Below are 15,962 nucleotides of genomic sequence, written 5' to 3'. Positions count from 1 at the left end.
ATACGGTCACAGAAACATTGAACAAAACCTCTTGAACTCCTCCTGTGACAATGGTTTTTAGATCTTAATGACGTTTGTCTGTCGGTCCCTGTTACTATTATTATTATTATTATATTTATAAAATCCACTGTTTCATCTGTTTCTACTCAGATTGATTTTAGGGATGTCCCCATCTGATCTACAGATCGGTATTGGCTGCTGATCTGGCATTTTATAGAAGATCGGATTTAGTCACGAGGTTGGGCCGATCCAGACCAGGTTCAGGGGTGGGGCGGGGGGTAAACACACGTTCTGGCCCTTCAAATTAAAGTTTTCGAAGGTAGGGAAAAGGAAAATTAGCTGCATTCATAATTAGCTAAATTTGTAAAGAATCTGTAAGTTTCACTTTCACTTTATGGTCCAGTAGTGATGCATGAGTTAGGTTTTTTTCAACCCGCTGGGCTTTTGTGGAATTATATGACCCACCCCACAAATAAACTGACATTCTTTTGACCCGCCCCAACCTGACCCGTTAGTAACCCAGTGATAGACGCATCACTAAAGTACGGAACGCACCCCCATATAATACCCAAAGGGACCTGTCCATAGACGTGCTACAGCAGTGGCAAACATACGATCCACGGGCCAAAACCGACCCGCCAAAGGTTCTAATTTGTCCCACAGTATGAATTTGGAAAGTGCAAAAGTGATCCTAAAGTTGTTAAGAGTCAAAGGTGTCATACTTGTTTTAGTCCTCCAGTCAGTAGACTTAAAATTATTAGATTTGGTGGATTACAAAACAGCACAACTCATGTTTAGGGCATCAACAAAATGTCTTCCAGGTGATATTCAAAAATTATTCAAAGACAGAGATTCTCAACATAAATTCAATCTCAGAGGTATTAATAAATTGTGCCAACCAAAGGTAAGAACTACTTTAACCCTTTCATGCACTAATTATGTAAAATTTAGTCAAGATATTTTTCTGCAGTGTTTTTGTTCCTCTTTAGACATAAAAAAAAAACCCAATGTAATCGATTAAAAAAAAAAAAAAAGTTGCAAAAATTTCCACTCAGCTGGACACCATGTATTTAATTTTTGAAGCAAAGAAACATGTATTTAAAATCTAATATCAGAAAATTATATGGAAAACTATGCAATAAAAACATTTTTAAGGCTGCTAATCAGATGTTTTCTCACATTTGAACATACTCTGATACCAGTTATTACTCACTGCATGGAGATAATATGCAAAAAAAAAAAAAAGTTTAAAAAATACCTGTCAGTTACAGTCTTATTGCAATTAGCAATTGATTTACACTTAAACATGTCACTGCAGATCAGGTTTATCAAGAACAGCAAAGTTACAGTAATGGTCTGAATGTCAGTGTATTATGGGATGGTGCATAAGTGTCCGCTGTGTCGGCTGATATGGAACTAAAACAACCAAACCCATGAAAATACAAGAGAACAGCTGGAGAAGAACTGACCACTGGAGTGACCACTGTGCATGAAAGGGTTAAAATCAGTGTGCACCTCAGTAAGGGGAGTAGTACTGTGGAATGGTTTAGCAGATGAATTAAAAGGGTGTGCACACATTTTTCAGTTTAAAAACAAATAATGAAGAAGTATTTGGAGGAGATGCAGTGACACTGATGCTCTAAACAGTGTGGGTGCCATTAGGGGGAGTGGGTCTGGGCGTGTTTATGTTTATGTTCCTGTCTTGTGAGGATGTGATATTGTCATGTTCTGTACTGATCTATAATGTCTTGTATTGTTCTGTTTTGTTCTGTAATGTTATGTATTATTTGTTTTGGTGTAGTGAAATGTTGTGATGGGTTGTGGGTGGTGTGAGGGGTTGGAGTTTTAAAAGCAATGCTTCTTCCATCCCCTTTTCAAACTGTGTTGTCCAGTTGTCGTCTGTTAAGTGTATAAATGTGGTAGCAGGTTTGAAATAAACATGTGAAATGAAATGAAGTTCAGGTTCCACATTCAGCCCAACTGTGATCTCAAGTCAAATAATAGTGTAATAATCTATAAATAATGACTCCAAATTTAAATCAAAATTTCATTGTAAAAAGTCAGTATCGGCCAAACTAATCCTAAAAAAGATCAGCTTGGAAGCAAAAAATCCAGATCGAGACATCGCTGATTGATTTAACATTTAGCGTTTTGGTCGTTGTAACTGAGACAGTAAAGTGTGAACTGTAAACGTTCATTTCACTCCAGCTCTAGAGAATCTGACTGATTTGTCAACATTAAAAGTAAATACATTAAAAGCTGTCATAAGTGTTCAACACTCAGGCCCAAAGTGAGGCAAGAAATAGTCAATGTTTCAGTAAAAATATCTAATTTCACGTAATAATTTTATATATAACACTGGTCAACAACAAATTTATTGTTTCAGTTTTTTGAGCTGATTTAGGATAATTTTGGTGTGCCGAATCCAAGAATCACATTCATTTTGCTCAATCAGGTCAACTTTCTGAACTATGCTACATATTGGCTTTTGAACATTTTTGCTTACATTTATGGGCATTTTCACATCATATGATACAAAAGTCTTTCATATTTCTTGCAATAAACGAGTTCTGAAGATTTTACTTATGTCAATTTATGATTAATGTTTTTTTTAATATTACAGGTGAATGAAATGGCTTCGACTAGAAGATCTTGCAAAAATAAGCCTGACGTATTCTGCTACATCTGCAGTGAATACACCATTGTTATTGTACCTAACAGGAATCAAGTCACAAGTTTCATAAAGTGTGCTTACCAATCTTATTTTGGTATTAAACTTGGTGACCAAGATAAAGTTTGGGCGCAGATTGTGAGTAGATCAAATTTTTCAAAATCAAATTAGCAAAAAAACCTGACCTGATTGAGAAAAACAGATGTCATTTTTGGATTTAGCGGTGCAAAATGGTCCTAATTCAGTTGAAAAAACCTAGACAACTTACAAAAAAAATTTTTTTGTAACCCAGTGTAATGGATATCGGCTTTTTTTAGCCCCCAGTATCGATATCGGTATCACCCTAAAAGTCCTATATTGGTCAGGCTCTAGTAATAAGTCAGTCTTTCCATAGAGTAGATGGGACATTGGTTTTTACCCTTGGCCCTCACTGCAGGGTATCGTCATCAGTTTGTCGTCGGTCCGTCTGCGCAAAAACTTTGGCGTGAACTGAAGGTCGACGGTTTTCAAGTGCGGGAACGTTATGTTATGTTTATTGAAGAGAAACCCCTGGAGGTGCAGAACCCTCCGACGACCTTCAGACTCTAAAGTGCCCAGACTGTACCGCTGTCAGCGTTGGTTGCTCATGTGGTTGTCGGTCGTATCCTCCGCTCGCTGACGCCGCATATACGTTCAGTCAGAATCTAAATATGTTTGTGCGAGTTTGCGCGCCGATATCCCTGGAGGCGGTTGAGCAGCTCGTGGTCGGCCTCGGAGACGCTGTAATTGAATAAAGCTGAAGTGGAGCCACCGTCTGGCTGCGCTCATTGACTCATTGTTCCCGGTGAATAAGCAACACGACACCTTCGCCGCCGCCGCGCTCGCCGTTTGGAAAACAGCCTCTGATGACACAAGCCAGTTTGAGTTCCCTATTTCAGCCGCCCACCATCAGCTCTTCTCTCTCTTTTTTTTTTTTTTTCCTGTCCTTGTGGCTCCTCTTAGCTCGTTTCCTGCTGCAGTGTTTGGCGCTCCTCCGCTCTGTTCGCTTTCCCCCGCATATTGGACGCGCCGGGTTATTTTGCCCCCAGAACGCAGCTGAAATCTGCTCCAGCCCAAACCAGATGGCTGCGTTCACGGAGCGTCCGTCACTCCTGTTCCCCACCATATGACGCTCGCAAGTCTGAGCGGCGTCTCAACGAAGAGGCCCCCCCCCGTCCCCTCCCCTCCCCCTGTCCCTGCCAACGCCGGTGCTCCGCTCCCGTGGCACGCCAAGTCCCTCAAGAAAATCACATTTTATATTTAGCCGGTCAGACTCCTCGTCTCGGCGGCGGCGTTTAAGAGAAAAAAAAAAAAAAAATGCAGATTTGGAGGAAGGAACACGGAGTCTGTTGTGAGAGCTTAAAAAATTTGGCTGAAGGCGAGCGGGGCCTTGTTCCGGGTGTAAATTTATTCACTGTGAAATTCAGCAGAACTCGTCACATGAGGACGTGTGACTGGACGGAGGCCCTGCATCCACACAAATGGACAGAAGGACGAGACGGGGACGTCCACAGTCACACTTCAACAAGTTTAGAGACAAAGTGCAGCCCAAGTTTCTGTACGAGTTCAGAAAGAAAACAACAAAAACAGGCACCAGCGGAACTTTGTTTGGTTTTTACAGACGGTGTCAGAGATCAGAGCGTTTATGAATGAAGCTTTATCCATAGAACGGATTTAAAAAAAACAAAAACAGATGATGTCTTCAAATTCAGTTTTGGTTCTTTCAGCTGGAGATAAATGTCTGTCCTCGTCGTCTCTTTGTGTTTTTGACATTGTTTTCATCTTTTTTTCTGTTTTTTTTTTTTTTTTTTTTGTTACAGCTGAAGCCCCTCCTCCTCTTTTCTAGACCAGGGGTGTCAAACTCATTTTAATTCAGGTTCCACATTCAGCCCAAAATGATCTGAAGCGGATCAGAACCAGTAAAATAATACTAAAATAACCTTTAAATCAAAACAATGCATAATTACTCCTGTCTGTCATTTAAATATTTTGTGTTCAACCAGTGACCCCTAGTTTCTGTGTTGTATCGTCTGTTGATAAAACAAATACAAATAAAATATATATAAAACTAGAAAAGCAGACCTCCGCCAAGGCAGATCAGTGCCCCCCCCCCCCCCCAATCACCACCAAAATTTAATCATTTGTTCCTTGTGCCAGTATCAACATTTCTTGAAATTTTCATCCAAATCCATCCATAACTTTTTGAGTTATCTTGCACACGGACAGACAGACAGACAGACAAACCAACACCGGCAAAAACATAACCTCCTTGGCGGAAGTAATGAGTAAAATACTTGAAAAATAAGGGGGGAAAATGAATAAATGTGGCATAAAACTGAAAAAATGCATGTAAAGTGAAAAGTAAATGAGCAAAATACTTGAAAAATAAGGAAAAAAGTGAACAAATGGTGTCAGAGATCCGAGCGTTTATAATGAAGCTTTATCCATAGAAAAGAATAAAAACAAAAAAAAAAAGAGGACGTCTTCAAATTCAGTTTCAGTGGATAAACAGTTCTACCTGAAGTCTTTCAGCTGTAGATAAATGTCTGTCGTTGTCGTCTCTTTGTGTTTTCGACATTGTTTTCATCTTTTTGTTTTCTGTGTGTGTGGGTTTTTTTTTTTGTTACAGCTGAAGCCCCTCCTCTTTTCTAGACCAGGGGTGTCAAACTCATTTTAGTTCAGGTTCCACATTCAGCCCAAAATGATCTGAAGTGGATCAGAACCAGTAAAATAATACTAAAATAACCTTTAAATCAAAACAATGCATAATTACTTCTGTCTGTCATTTAAATATTTTGTGTTCAACCAGTGACCCCTAGTTTCTGTGTTGTATCATCTGTTGATAAAACAAATACTAATAAAGTGTATAGAAAATGAGTGAAATACTTGAAAAATAAGGGAAAAATTGGATAAATGTAGCATAAAAATGAACAAATGCATGTCAAGTGAAAAGAAAATGAGCAAAATACTTGAAAAATAAGGAGAATCAATGGTTTGAATAACATCTAGAACCCTGTACAGGGTGGGGAAGCAAAGTTTACAATATTTTAATACAGGGATTGAAAGACAGTGTATGAGCAATTAGTTTATTGAAAGTCATGAGAATTTATTCGCCACAAGAGAATGTCCATAATAGAAAATGTTTTTATTCTATGTGTCCTCCTTCTTTCTCAATAACTGCCTTCACACGCTTCCTGAAACTTGCACAAGTGTTCCTCAAATATTGGGGTGACAACTTCTCCCATTCTTCTTTAATAGTATCTTCCAGACTTTCTCATAATAGTTTTGCTCATAGTCATTCTCTTCTTTCCATTATAAACAGTCTTTATGGACACTCCAACTATTTTTGAAATCTCCTTTGGTGTGACGAGTGCATTCAGCAAATCACACACTCTGACGTTTGCTTTCCTGATTACTCATATGGGCAAAAGTTTCTGAAAAGGTATGGATAATAGTGTTAGGTATGATTATGACATCAGTATATGTTTGGTTTCAAAACAATTGACGTAGTGCCTGCTGAGAAAAAACAACTAAATGTTCATTGTAAATTTTGCTTCCCCACCCTGTATTTATTCTGTAAACCCTCAAAAACCAAAACCATGTACTGATCTAAACTGTTTAATACCCGTTGATCCACTAATCCTGTCAATACATGGAAATAATTGGTGTAAAATACAGTTCTTCATCTTTTCATGGTCATCAGATATGACCCATTTGGACGTTCAGAGGCTCTGTAGTTACCATGGAAACACCGTCATCTTCTACAACATTGATTCCCCAGTAAAACCCATGGAGTTGGATCAGTGACAGTGGATGGACACACTGGGTTTATGTTCAGTAAAAGTCACTATTTGTTGACTTTTCAGTTTTTTATAATAATAACCTCTGAGTTTTCAGCAACATCTGTTTTAAATAAAAGTAAATACAGGATTTTCAGTGAAACATGAATTTGGGAACGGCCACATTAGCTCTACTGGGTCTTTATAGGTTAAATGTGAAACATGAGCCTTTTGTTTGTCCACATGCTTTTCCGTGTCCTCACAGTAACGTTGACCTTTGACCTTTGTGCAGTACTGGCGGCAGGTGTACCTGGTGACGGTCCTAGCCATGATCCTGGCCGTGTTCTTCGCTCAGATCCACCCTCATTACCTCAGTAAACAGTGGAAGCAGCTGCGTTCGCTCATCTTCTGCTCCGTCGCCGGCTACGGACTCATCCCCACCGTCCACTGGATCTGCATCACCGGCGGCTTCTCCTCGGAGCTCGTACAGGTAGGCGGAGCCTCAGGGCACAGGCTGTAACCCTTTAACCCCTGAGATGTTATTTCAATGAAACAGGCTGATTGGAATTAGATTTGGACTAAATAAGACACTCAGAATGTACATGAATAAGAGATTTAGGAAGTTGAACATGAACTGTGAACTGGAACACCTGGTTGAACTCCATAAAGCAGTTACAGGGTAAGAAAAAAAAGAAGAATAAAATAAGCAACAAAATGAACAAAAAAGGCCAAAGTGATCAATAAAATGAAGAAAAATGAACAATAAACCAACAAAATAAAAAGAGCCATGAACAAAATAAGCCACAAACTGAACAAAATTGAGGAAAAAGTTATAAAATAAATAAGAAAATGTTAGAAAATAAGCAAATAATGTTAAAAAAATATGCATAAAAAATTGACTAAATGAAGGAAAACTAAAAGAATTCAGGCCCAGTAGTTTATGTTTTGGCCTCTTTTTTATTATATCAGTCCAGCTGCTTTTTGACACCTGGTTGAACTCCGTAAAGCAGTTACAGGGTTAAAAAAAAAAAAAAAAAGAATAAAATAAGCAACAAAATGAACAAAAAAGGCCAAAATGATCAATAAAATGAAGAAAAATGAACAATAAACCAACAAAATAAAAAGAGCCATGAACAAAATAAGCCAAAAAAATTTGACTAAATGAAGTAAAACTAAAAGAATTCAGGCCCAGTAGTTTATGTTTTGGGCTCTTTTTTATTATATCAGTCCAGCTGCTTTTTGACACCTGGTTGAACTCTGTAAAGCAGTTACAGGGTAAAAAAAAGAATAAAATAAGCAACAAAATGAACAAAAAAGGCCAAAGTGATCAATAAAATGAAGAAAAATGAACAATAAACCAACAAAATAAAAAGAGCCATGAACAAAATGAGCCACAAACTGAACAAAATTGAGGAAAAAATGATAAAATAAAATAAGAAAATGTTAGAAAATAAGTAAATAACGTTAAAAAAAATATGCAAAAAAAATTGGACTAAATGAAGTAAAACTAAAAGAATTAAGGCCCAGTAGTTTATGTTTTGGCCTCTTTTTTATTATATCAGTCCAGCTGCTTTTTGACACCTGGTTGAACTCCATAAAGCAGTTACAGGGTTAAAAAAAAAAAAAAAAAAAAAAAGAATAAAATAAGCAAAAAAATGAACAAAAAAGGCCAAAATGATCAATAAAATGAAGAAAAATGAACAATAAACCAACAAAATTAAAAGAGCCATGAACAAAATGAGCCACAAACTGAACAAAATTGAGGAAAAAATTATGAAATAAACAAGAAAATGTTAGAAAATAAGTAAATAACGTTAAAAAAATATACAAAAAAAATTGGACTAAATGAAGTAAAACTAAAAGAATTCAGGCCCAGTAGTTTATGTTTTGGGCTCTTTTTTATTATATCAGTCCAGCTGCTTTTTGACACCTGGTTGAACTCCATAAAGCAGTTACACGGTTAAAAAAAAAAGAATAAAATAAGCAACAAAATGAACAAAAAAGGCCAAAGTGATGAATAAAATGAAGAAAAATGAACAATAAACCAACACAATAAAAAGAGCCATGAACAAAATAAGCCACAAACTGAACAAAATTGAGGAAAAAATAATAAAATAAACAAGAAAATGTTAGAAAATAAGCAAAGAACATTAAAAAAAATATATGCAAAAGAATTGGACTAAATGAAGTAAAACTAAAAGAATTTGGGCCCAGTAGTTTATGTTTTGGCCTCTTTTTTATTATATCAGTCCAGCTGCTTTTGGACACCTGGTTGAACTCCATAAAGCAGTTACACGGTTCAAAAAAAAAAAAAAGAATAAAATAAACAACAAAATGAACAAAAAAGTCCAAAGTGATCAATAAAATGAAGAAAAATGAACAATAAACCAACACAATAAAAAGAGCCATGAACAAAATAAGCCACAAACTGAACAAAATTGAGGAAAAAATTATAAAATAAACAAGAAAATGTTAGAAAATAAGCAAATAATGTTAAAAAAATTTACATAAAAAATTGACTAAATGAAGGAAAACTAAAAGAATTCAGGCCCAGTAGTTTATGTTTTGGGCTCTTTTTATTATATCAGTCCAGCTGCTTTTTGACACCTGGTTGAACTCCATAAAGCAGTTACAGGGTAAAAAAAGAATAAAATAAGCAACAAAATGAACAAAAAAGTCCAAAATGATCAATAAAATGAAGAAAAATGAACAATAAACCAACAAAATAAAAGAGCCATGAACAAAATAAGCCACAAACTGAACAAAACTGAGGAAAAAATTATAAAAATAAATAAGAAATTGTTAGAAAATAAGCAAATAATGTTAAAAAAAATATGCATAAAAAATTGACTAAATGAAGGAAAACTAAAAGAATTCGGGCCCAGTAGTTTATGTTTTGGGCTCTTGAAAAATGAAAATGAAAAAATGAATAATAAACCAACAAAATAATAAGAGCCATGAACAAAATAAGCCACAAACTGAACAAAATTGAAGAAAAAATTATGAAATAAAAACCAAAATAAGATGAGACTTTATTGATTTATTGTGGGGAAATTTCACAGTTGACGGCAGCAACATGCAACACACCAGTGCAAGAGAAGACAGGTAGAAGAAATGTTGGAAAATAAACCAAATAAGCAAATAACATAATAAATAGCATAAAAAAATATGCAAAAAACTGACTAAATGAAGTAAAAATAAAATAAAAAAAAAAAAAGAAGGATTTGAATTTGGGCCTAGTAGTCTTTGTTTTGGGCTTTTTTTTTTTTTTTTTTACTAAATCAGTCCAGCTGCTTTTTGACAAAAAGCAGTTACACGCTCAAAACTGTAAAAAGGAAATCACAACACTGAAAAGAACAGTAAAAACAAACCCAAAAAAAGCCTAAACCATGTATTTTTATGAGTTGGTCACACTCACTGCTCTGTTTAACCCCCTCATTCCACAGGTGGTAGGGGGTAAACTGAGCATGCGATTAGAAATGTTTCTTATTGAACAAACAGTTGAATTTGTATGAATACTGAAATAAATCCTACATTCAGAACGTTGACCACAGACACGTTCAGGGGTTAAAGGGTTAAATGTTCTCTTCTGCCTGTTGACTGGGTTTCTACTCTGTGAATGGAAGTGGAACTGGTGCTGCTGGTTTATTCCAGTTTTCTGCAGCTGTTTCCACATCAGTTTTGCTTATTTTTTTCACTGAATCGTCTCGTTTATCCTCCAGGCGTTCATTCCTCGGGTTCTGGGCATGTACTTCATCGCTGCGTTGGCTCTGATTTTCTACGTGTCCAAGGTTCCTGAGCGATATTTCCCAGGTAAGAACACACCTGTACACACACACATACACAAATCTATCTATCTATCTATCTATCTATCTATCTATCTATCTATCTATCTATCCATCCATCCATCCATCCATCCATCCATCCATCCATCCATCCATCCATCCATCCATCCATCCATCCATCCATCCATCCATCCATCCATCCATCCATCCATCCATCCATCCATCCATCCATCCATCCATCCATCCATCCATCCATCCGGCCATCCGGCCATCCGGCCTGTAACGGTACACACCTGTTCGGTACATAGCTGTACCAAAACGGCACAATATGATGAGAAAACGAAAGACGTCGTTCGATGCGGAACTTTAAATCCGCGCAAGTTTCACACGGACATATTGAAGGACGCACACATTGACCTGAAATATGAAATATCAGCTGATATAAGGTAAAAAAAACCAACAAATATGATGTGAACCTGGAAGGAAGAGACTGCAGACCCTCCACCATCAGTCCAGTCCAGTTTGGATCAGTTCAGGTTCAGGTGAAAGACAACAACCAGGAAAGAGACGGAGATAAGACGGACGTTGTTTGGCCCCGAGGAACTACGGTAGTTCTAAAACACTGACACTAGCTCTGTCTGTCTGCCTGTCTGTCTGTGTGTCTGTGTGTCTGTCTGTCTGTCACACACGCTGTATAACAGAGGAATAAATAGAACGTTGAAAGTATGTAAAGTTTCACTTTCGTTTCACGACAGTGTTCGTTACATTAGTTATGGACCGCACCCCCAGGTATAGAACTGCGCCCCCCCACCCCCTGGCTCCGACAAAAAAATAAAAAAAATCCCCCGTGCACACACACACACACACACACACACAAATACACACAGTGTCCTAAACAGTTTGTTCTCTGTCCTAAAATAAATCATTTGGTTCATTGTGTTGTCAGTGTTTCTCTTCAGTTTGTTTCAACAGAATACCAGTTTACCCTCTGGTTAATGTTGCACTTCATGTGGAATTTTTGACAGAACTGTGATTAGATTTTTCTTGTTTGTTCGAAACTACCTTTCAGGGAAAAGTGCAAAACTAATGTTTAAAATACATTTAGTAATATGAATAATTTATTTTATTTTCTATTTGATTTGTAGCAGCAGAATTATATTATTCCTGTTTTTCTATATTCTATTATCTCCAAAAACTGGGGGAAAAATGTTTAAAAAATTCATAAATGCATTAATAGACATTTTGAGGGGTTTTCTTTCTTCCCGTACTGAACCGAAAAAAACTGAACTGTGGCTTTGAAAACCGAAAACGTACCGAACCAAAAATTTTGTGTACCGTTACAGGCCTTCTATCTATCTATCTATCTATCTATCTATCTATCTATCTATCTATCTATCTATCTATCTATCTATCTATCTATCTATCTATCTATCTATCTATTCAGTGAAAATCAGGTATATTTTTAATATATATAATTTACTCATGTAAGTATTGATAAAAGCTCAGTAGATTCAAAGTTTATTTTATCAAAACAGCTGAAAATAGAAGAAAACGTGACTTTTTGAGCAAAATCTATCATGAATTCTGCATAAAAACAAGTGTTTCCATTCCCTGTCATTTCTTAAACTCCGTTAGTTTTACTGGTGAATCTGACGGTAAACTGTATTTGACAGCAGTTCTTTCCGTGTACTGATGGGGCCAGAGGGTCAGCAGGTATCAGGTGTTTAAGGGTTAACGGTCCGGTTGTGTGTGGGTTCCAGGTCAGCTGAACTACGTGGGTTCCAGTCACCAGGTCTGGCACGTTCTCCTGGTTCTCATGTTCTACTGGTGGCACCAGACGTCAGGCTTCATCATGGCGTACAGACACAACCAGCCCTGCCCCGAAGCCCCGTAACACGCCCACCACGCTCCACGCCACGACGGGACACGCCCACCAGGTGAGTGGCACGTCCACACCCGCCTCCGTTAACGTCATGATGCTGCCAGTAGAGGGCAGCAGGACACAGCAGAGGAGGATGAGGGACAAAGAATGACACAATTAGAAATAAATAAATGCAGAAATAAATGTATAAATAAATAAATACTTGACGGCTAAAATTTACTTAGTGGGTCAAATGAGTGGCCATTTTTGTCAAAAAAAAAAAGGTTGTCATAAATGCATAGAACTGTGTGTAAATGATGCTAATCCATTTGTGCACAGACTACTGATATTCTCTGACAGTGGAAGCTCTATTTTCATAAATATTGGATTTGGAATAGCACGTGTATGTGAAAACTTTTGCTGGTGGACGGACGTGACATTACCCATGATGCTCCGGTCAGTACCAGTACTTTATTAGTTATAAACTTATATACTTACTATTGCTAATTCTCCTCTTATTCATAAATGTTAGTATTGTGGATCTAAAACAATCCCAGCTGACACAAAAACACTAAATGTGTCAGTGGACGGATGTGACATGGTTGTTGTGGATCCCATCATACTGATGCTCTGCAGCCATGTCAGCGTTTACACTAATGATCCCTGTGCAAAAACTAGGAGCACTATTATTTATTGTATAGTTTATCATCAGACTAAAGAGGAAAGAACAATATAGAATTGTTATTCCTTTATAAAAATGCTTATTATTAGAAAACTGTTGATTTAAAAAGTGACATGTGACATTCTTCATGTATGTATTGGCGTAACATAAACAGGATGGATCAGCACCATACTCCAGATTGAACCTGTACAAATAAAACATGTGATATGGAGGAGAGAATCTGTAAGAAAAACGGGAATCTAAAAGAAGAGATTTGTTTTTCAGGTAAATTCAGTTCAAATATAACTTGGCCATTTGTGACATGAAAATATAGCATTAATTGTGATGAAACTGGACATTTTTGAGCTGAAAACATAGTTCATATGAGCATCAACATGTTGAACAGAACTGAAATCCTGTACATTTGCAGAACTTGCATTTACCAACACAAAGTTCCTTTGGGGATTCACTTAGATTGATTTCTTATGCACAAAGACACAAATAAGACCGCTAAGCACATTTTTGCCATTGAATAAAGTAAATAGTGAAATGAAGTTATTTATTTATGTATAAGTGTTTTTTAGGGTTTATTTAGTTATGTATACATTTATTTCTGCATTTATTTATTCATAATTATGTCATTTTTTTGTCCGTCATAGAGGAGATGAAACCCACAGATCTGGGTTTTTATAGATATTATATACGTTTGTCCACCTCCGTTTACAGTCATATGATCAGACCAGGAAAATAATAACTCCAAACTTTTCTCTGTGTTTTCACCCAGTGTTTTACAACCTTTTTTAACTCATGACTCCATTTTAACATCACAAATTTCTGGCAACCCCAGACATTCAAAACAGATTTTTTTTTTTATGCTAAAATTAATTTGTTAATTAATTTGTTTTTGATCATGTAATAGTTAGCCATATTATGTTGCAGATAGACATTAATTTCAGATGACATTTATATATAATGTATATTATTCTGGACGGAGGCAGTAAATCCAGGTGTAGATTACTGCACAAAGTGAGAATTTGATTTTCCTTGGTCAGGATATGTACAGTCAGTCCAGCTGTGATTTCCAAGGCTGACAATTAATACTGAACAAACAAGAACTGAAACTATGAATTATGAAAGAGCTGCAGCATCTGAAACTGACCACAATGAACATTTGACAGATAAACAGAACCACAGTGCTGCAGTTTCACAACCACAGTTTGTCTGTTATGGATTGGGGATTGTGTCTGTCAACTCACCATAGATTTTTTTATTAGCAATTTTATTTTTATCAATTACTAGAAATTCCAGGTGTCCCCATGTGGGGTCCCAACCCCAAGGTTGAAAAACACTGCATTATACAGACTAAATGTCCTCTAAAATTAACATTTATTTGCAACATAGTATAGCAAACTATTACATGATTATTTACTAAAACCACAACTGAAATTTAGCAAAAAAAAACCAACTCTGTTTTGAATGTCTGGGGTTGCCAGAAAAAATTGTGATGTTAAAATGAAGTCACAAACCAAAAAAGGTTGGAAACATCTGTCCTAAACACAAGTTTTCCAGAATAGTTTTCATTGACCTAAACCAGAATTTTAATGTGGATGAAAGACAAAAACACAACTAAATATAACACTTAATTAAAAACGTCACATATTCAGTTTCCATCTTTTACAACATTTTATTTAATTTTTTAAGTGTTAAATATGTAAAAACATAAAAACCTTGTGTTTGATCCTAAACTGATGTTTGGTTTTTGATTCTTCATGAACAAATAAAAACCATGTGACTGTTGGAGACGAAATAAAACCACTGAAACTTTATTGATCAAGTGTCAAACTTTAATCCTTTTCTCACTGGTTCTCTTCTTCTTCTGTGGTTTTTCAGGGTCTTGGCAGCACCAGGACCCAAGACTCCACCCACAGACCTGCAGAGTCCTGAACCCGAGGGTCTTCAGTCCACGTCTGACGAGTCCATGGCTCAACCCGGCCTATGAGGTGACGGCGTTTTACAGAAGGGGGTGGGGCCTCACAGAGATCCCACCCCTTTGACCCAGAATCCACTAAAAACCACATGTATAGTCACTAAAAACCCCTGAAGACTGAGACCAGGATCAGTCGAGTAGCATTTACCTTTAACCCGAACGTTTCTGCAAGTGCCTGGAGTCGAACGCAATCGGAAAAACGCACTTATTTTCTACGTATTTGAGCCGATTTTATTACTTTCGGACGCCCTTAAAGTCTATTTTGATGATTAAACGACGTGCAAAGAGATTAAAAGTCAGTCAATCAGTCTTTAGTTATCGATGAAATGTCCTTTAAAAGGGAAAACGATCCAGAACTTTGCACAGTTTCAGACAAAAAAACCCTGACAAAATAAACATTAAAACCAAAGACTCAAAACCGTGAGCACGATGTAATCCAGCGAATGTTTTATCTGTCGGACTGGTTTCTATGGCGATGGAAGAATGTTACCACTGGATGTTTCTTTAGGAGACGTTTAAAGTACTGACGTTTTACAGGTTGTTGTTTTTTTTTTTTTTAATTTGCTTCCAGATCAGAACCATAGAAGTAAGTGGTGTTTGTGTTTAAGGCGCGGCTTCTGCTTTAGACGCCGCTAACGCTTCTGATTCCACGCTGTACGTTCACAATGACGTTGAATGTTAGTTTTTTTTAGCCAAATGTGTAGCAAGACGTTAAAGTTTTCATACGAACCCTGTACATTTTCCAGATTGTTTACGACCACGATGAAAGTAAATAAAGTTTTCACTCTTTAAAAAAAATCTTAGCTTGTATTAATAAGAAGTCGTCAAAACACTTTTATTATTCAATTAACCGCCTTAAAGGAGTCATTTGTAGTTCCAATTCTGAAAAATTAACTCCGTCGCTAGTATCCAACTTTACCAAAAACAATGAAATTAGAAAAGAAGTGATAAAAATAGAAGCCGCTGTTTTATTCTATAAATGTAAAGAACGGAGTTTGATTCGGAGGCTTATGAAGGTTGAAAGTTGTTATTATGGGATGTTCTTATCTTTGCTAATTTGCTGTTTGTTGATTCACGTTTCAGACTAAACTGACAGATGTTTAGTTTAGCTACTGATGACACAAACTGAATAGAAAACAGCTGATTAGTGGGGTTTTTTGGTCTAAAAGCAGAGCTAAGCTAACAGCGCTAAACTACTTA

The 15,962-nt window shown here is 36.7% G+C and overlaps 1 protein-coding gene across 1 annotated transcript in view; it reads left to right on the top strand.

Annotated features, from left to right (window-relative positions):
- Positions 1 to 15,135, top strand: part of paqr3a (progestin and adipoQ receptor family member IIIa) — a 26,609-nt gene extending 11,474 nt beyond the window's left edge. The window contains exons 5-8 of the mRNA XM_030144188.1: positions 6,761 to 6,958; positions 10,191 to 10,281; positions 12,014 to 12,190; positions 14,666 to 15,135. Coding sequence (XP_030000048.1) covers positions 6,761 to 6,958; positions 10,191 to 10,281; positions 12,014 to 12,147 — 423 coding nt within the window. The 3' untranslated portion in view covers positions 12,148 to 12,190; positions 14,666 to 15,135. The remainder of the gene's footprint in view (positions 1 to 6,760; positions 6,959 to 10,190; positions 10,282 to 12,013; positions 12,191 to 14,665) is intronic.
- The last annotated feature ends 827 nt before the right edge of the window (positions 15,136 to 15,962 follow it).

The sequence above is a fragment of the Sphaeramia orbicularis genome, chromosome 9, assembly GCF_902148855.1.
Source record: "Sphaeramia orbicularis chromosome 9, fSphaOr1.1, whole genome shotgun sequence".
Taxonomy (NCBI): domain Eukaryota; kingdom Metazoa; phylum Chordata; class Actinopteri; order Kurtiformes; family Apogonidae; genus Sphaeramia; species Sphaeramia orbicularis.
The sequence above is the reverse complement of the archived record's forward strand: the minus strand, read 5'-3'. Positions and strand labels throughout refer to the sequence as shown.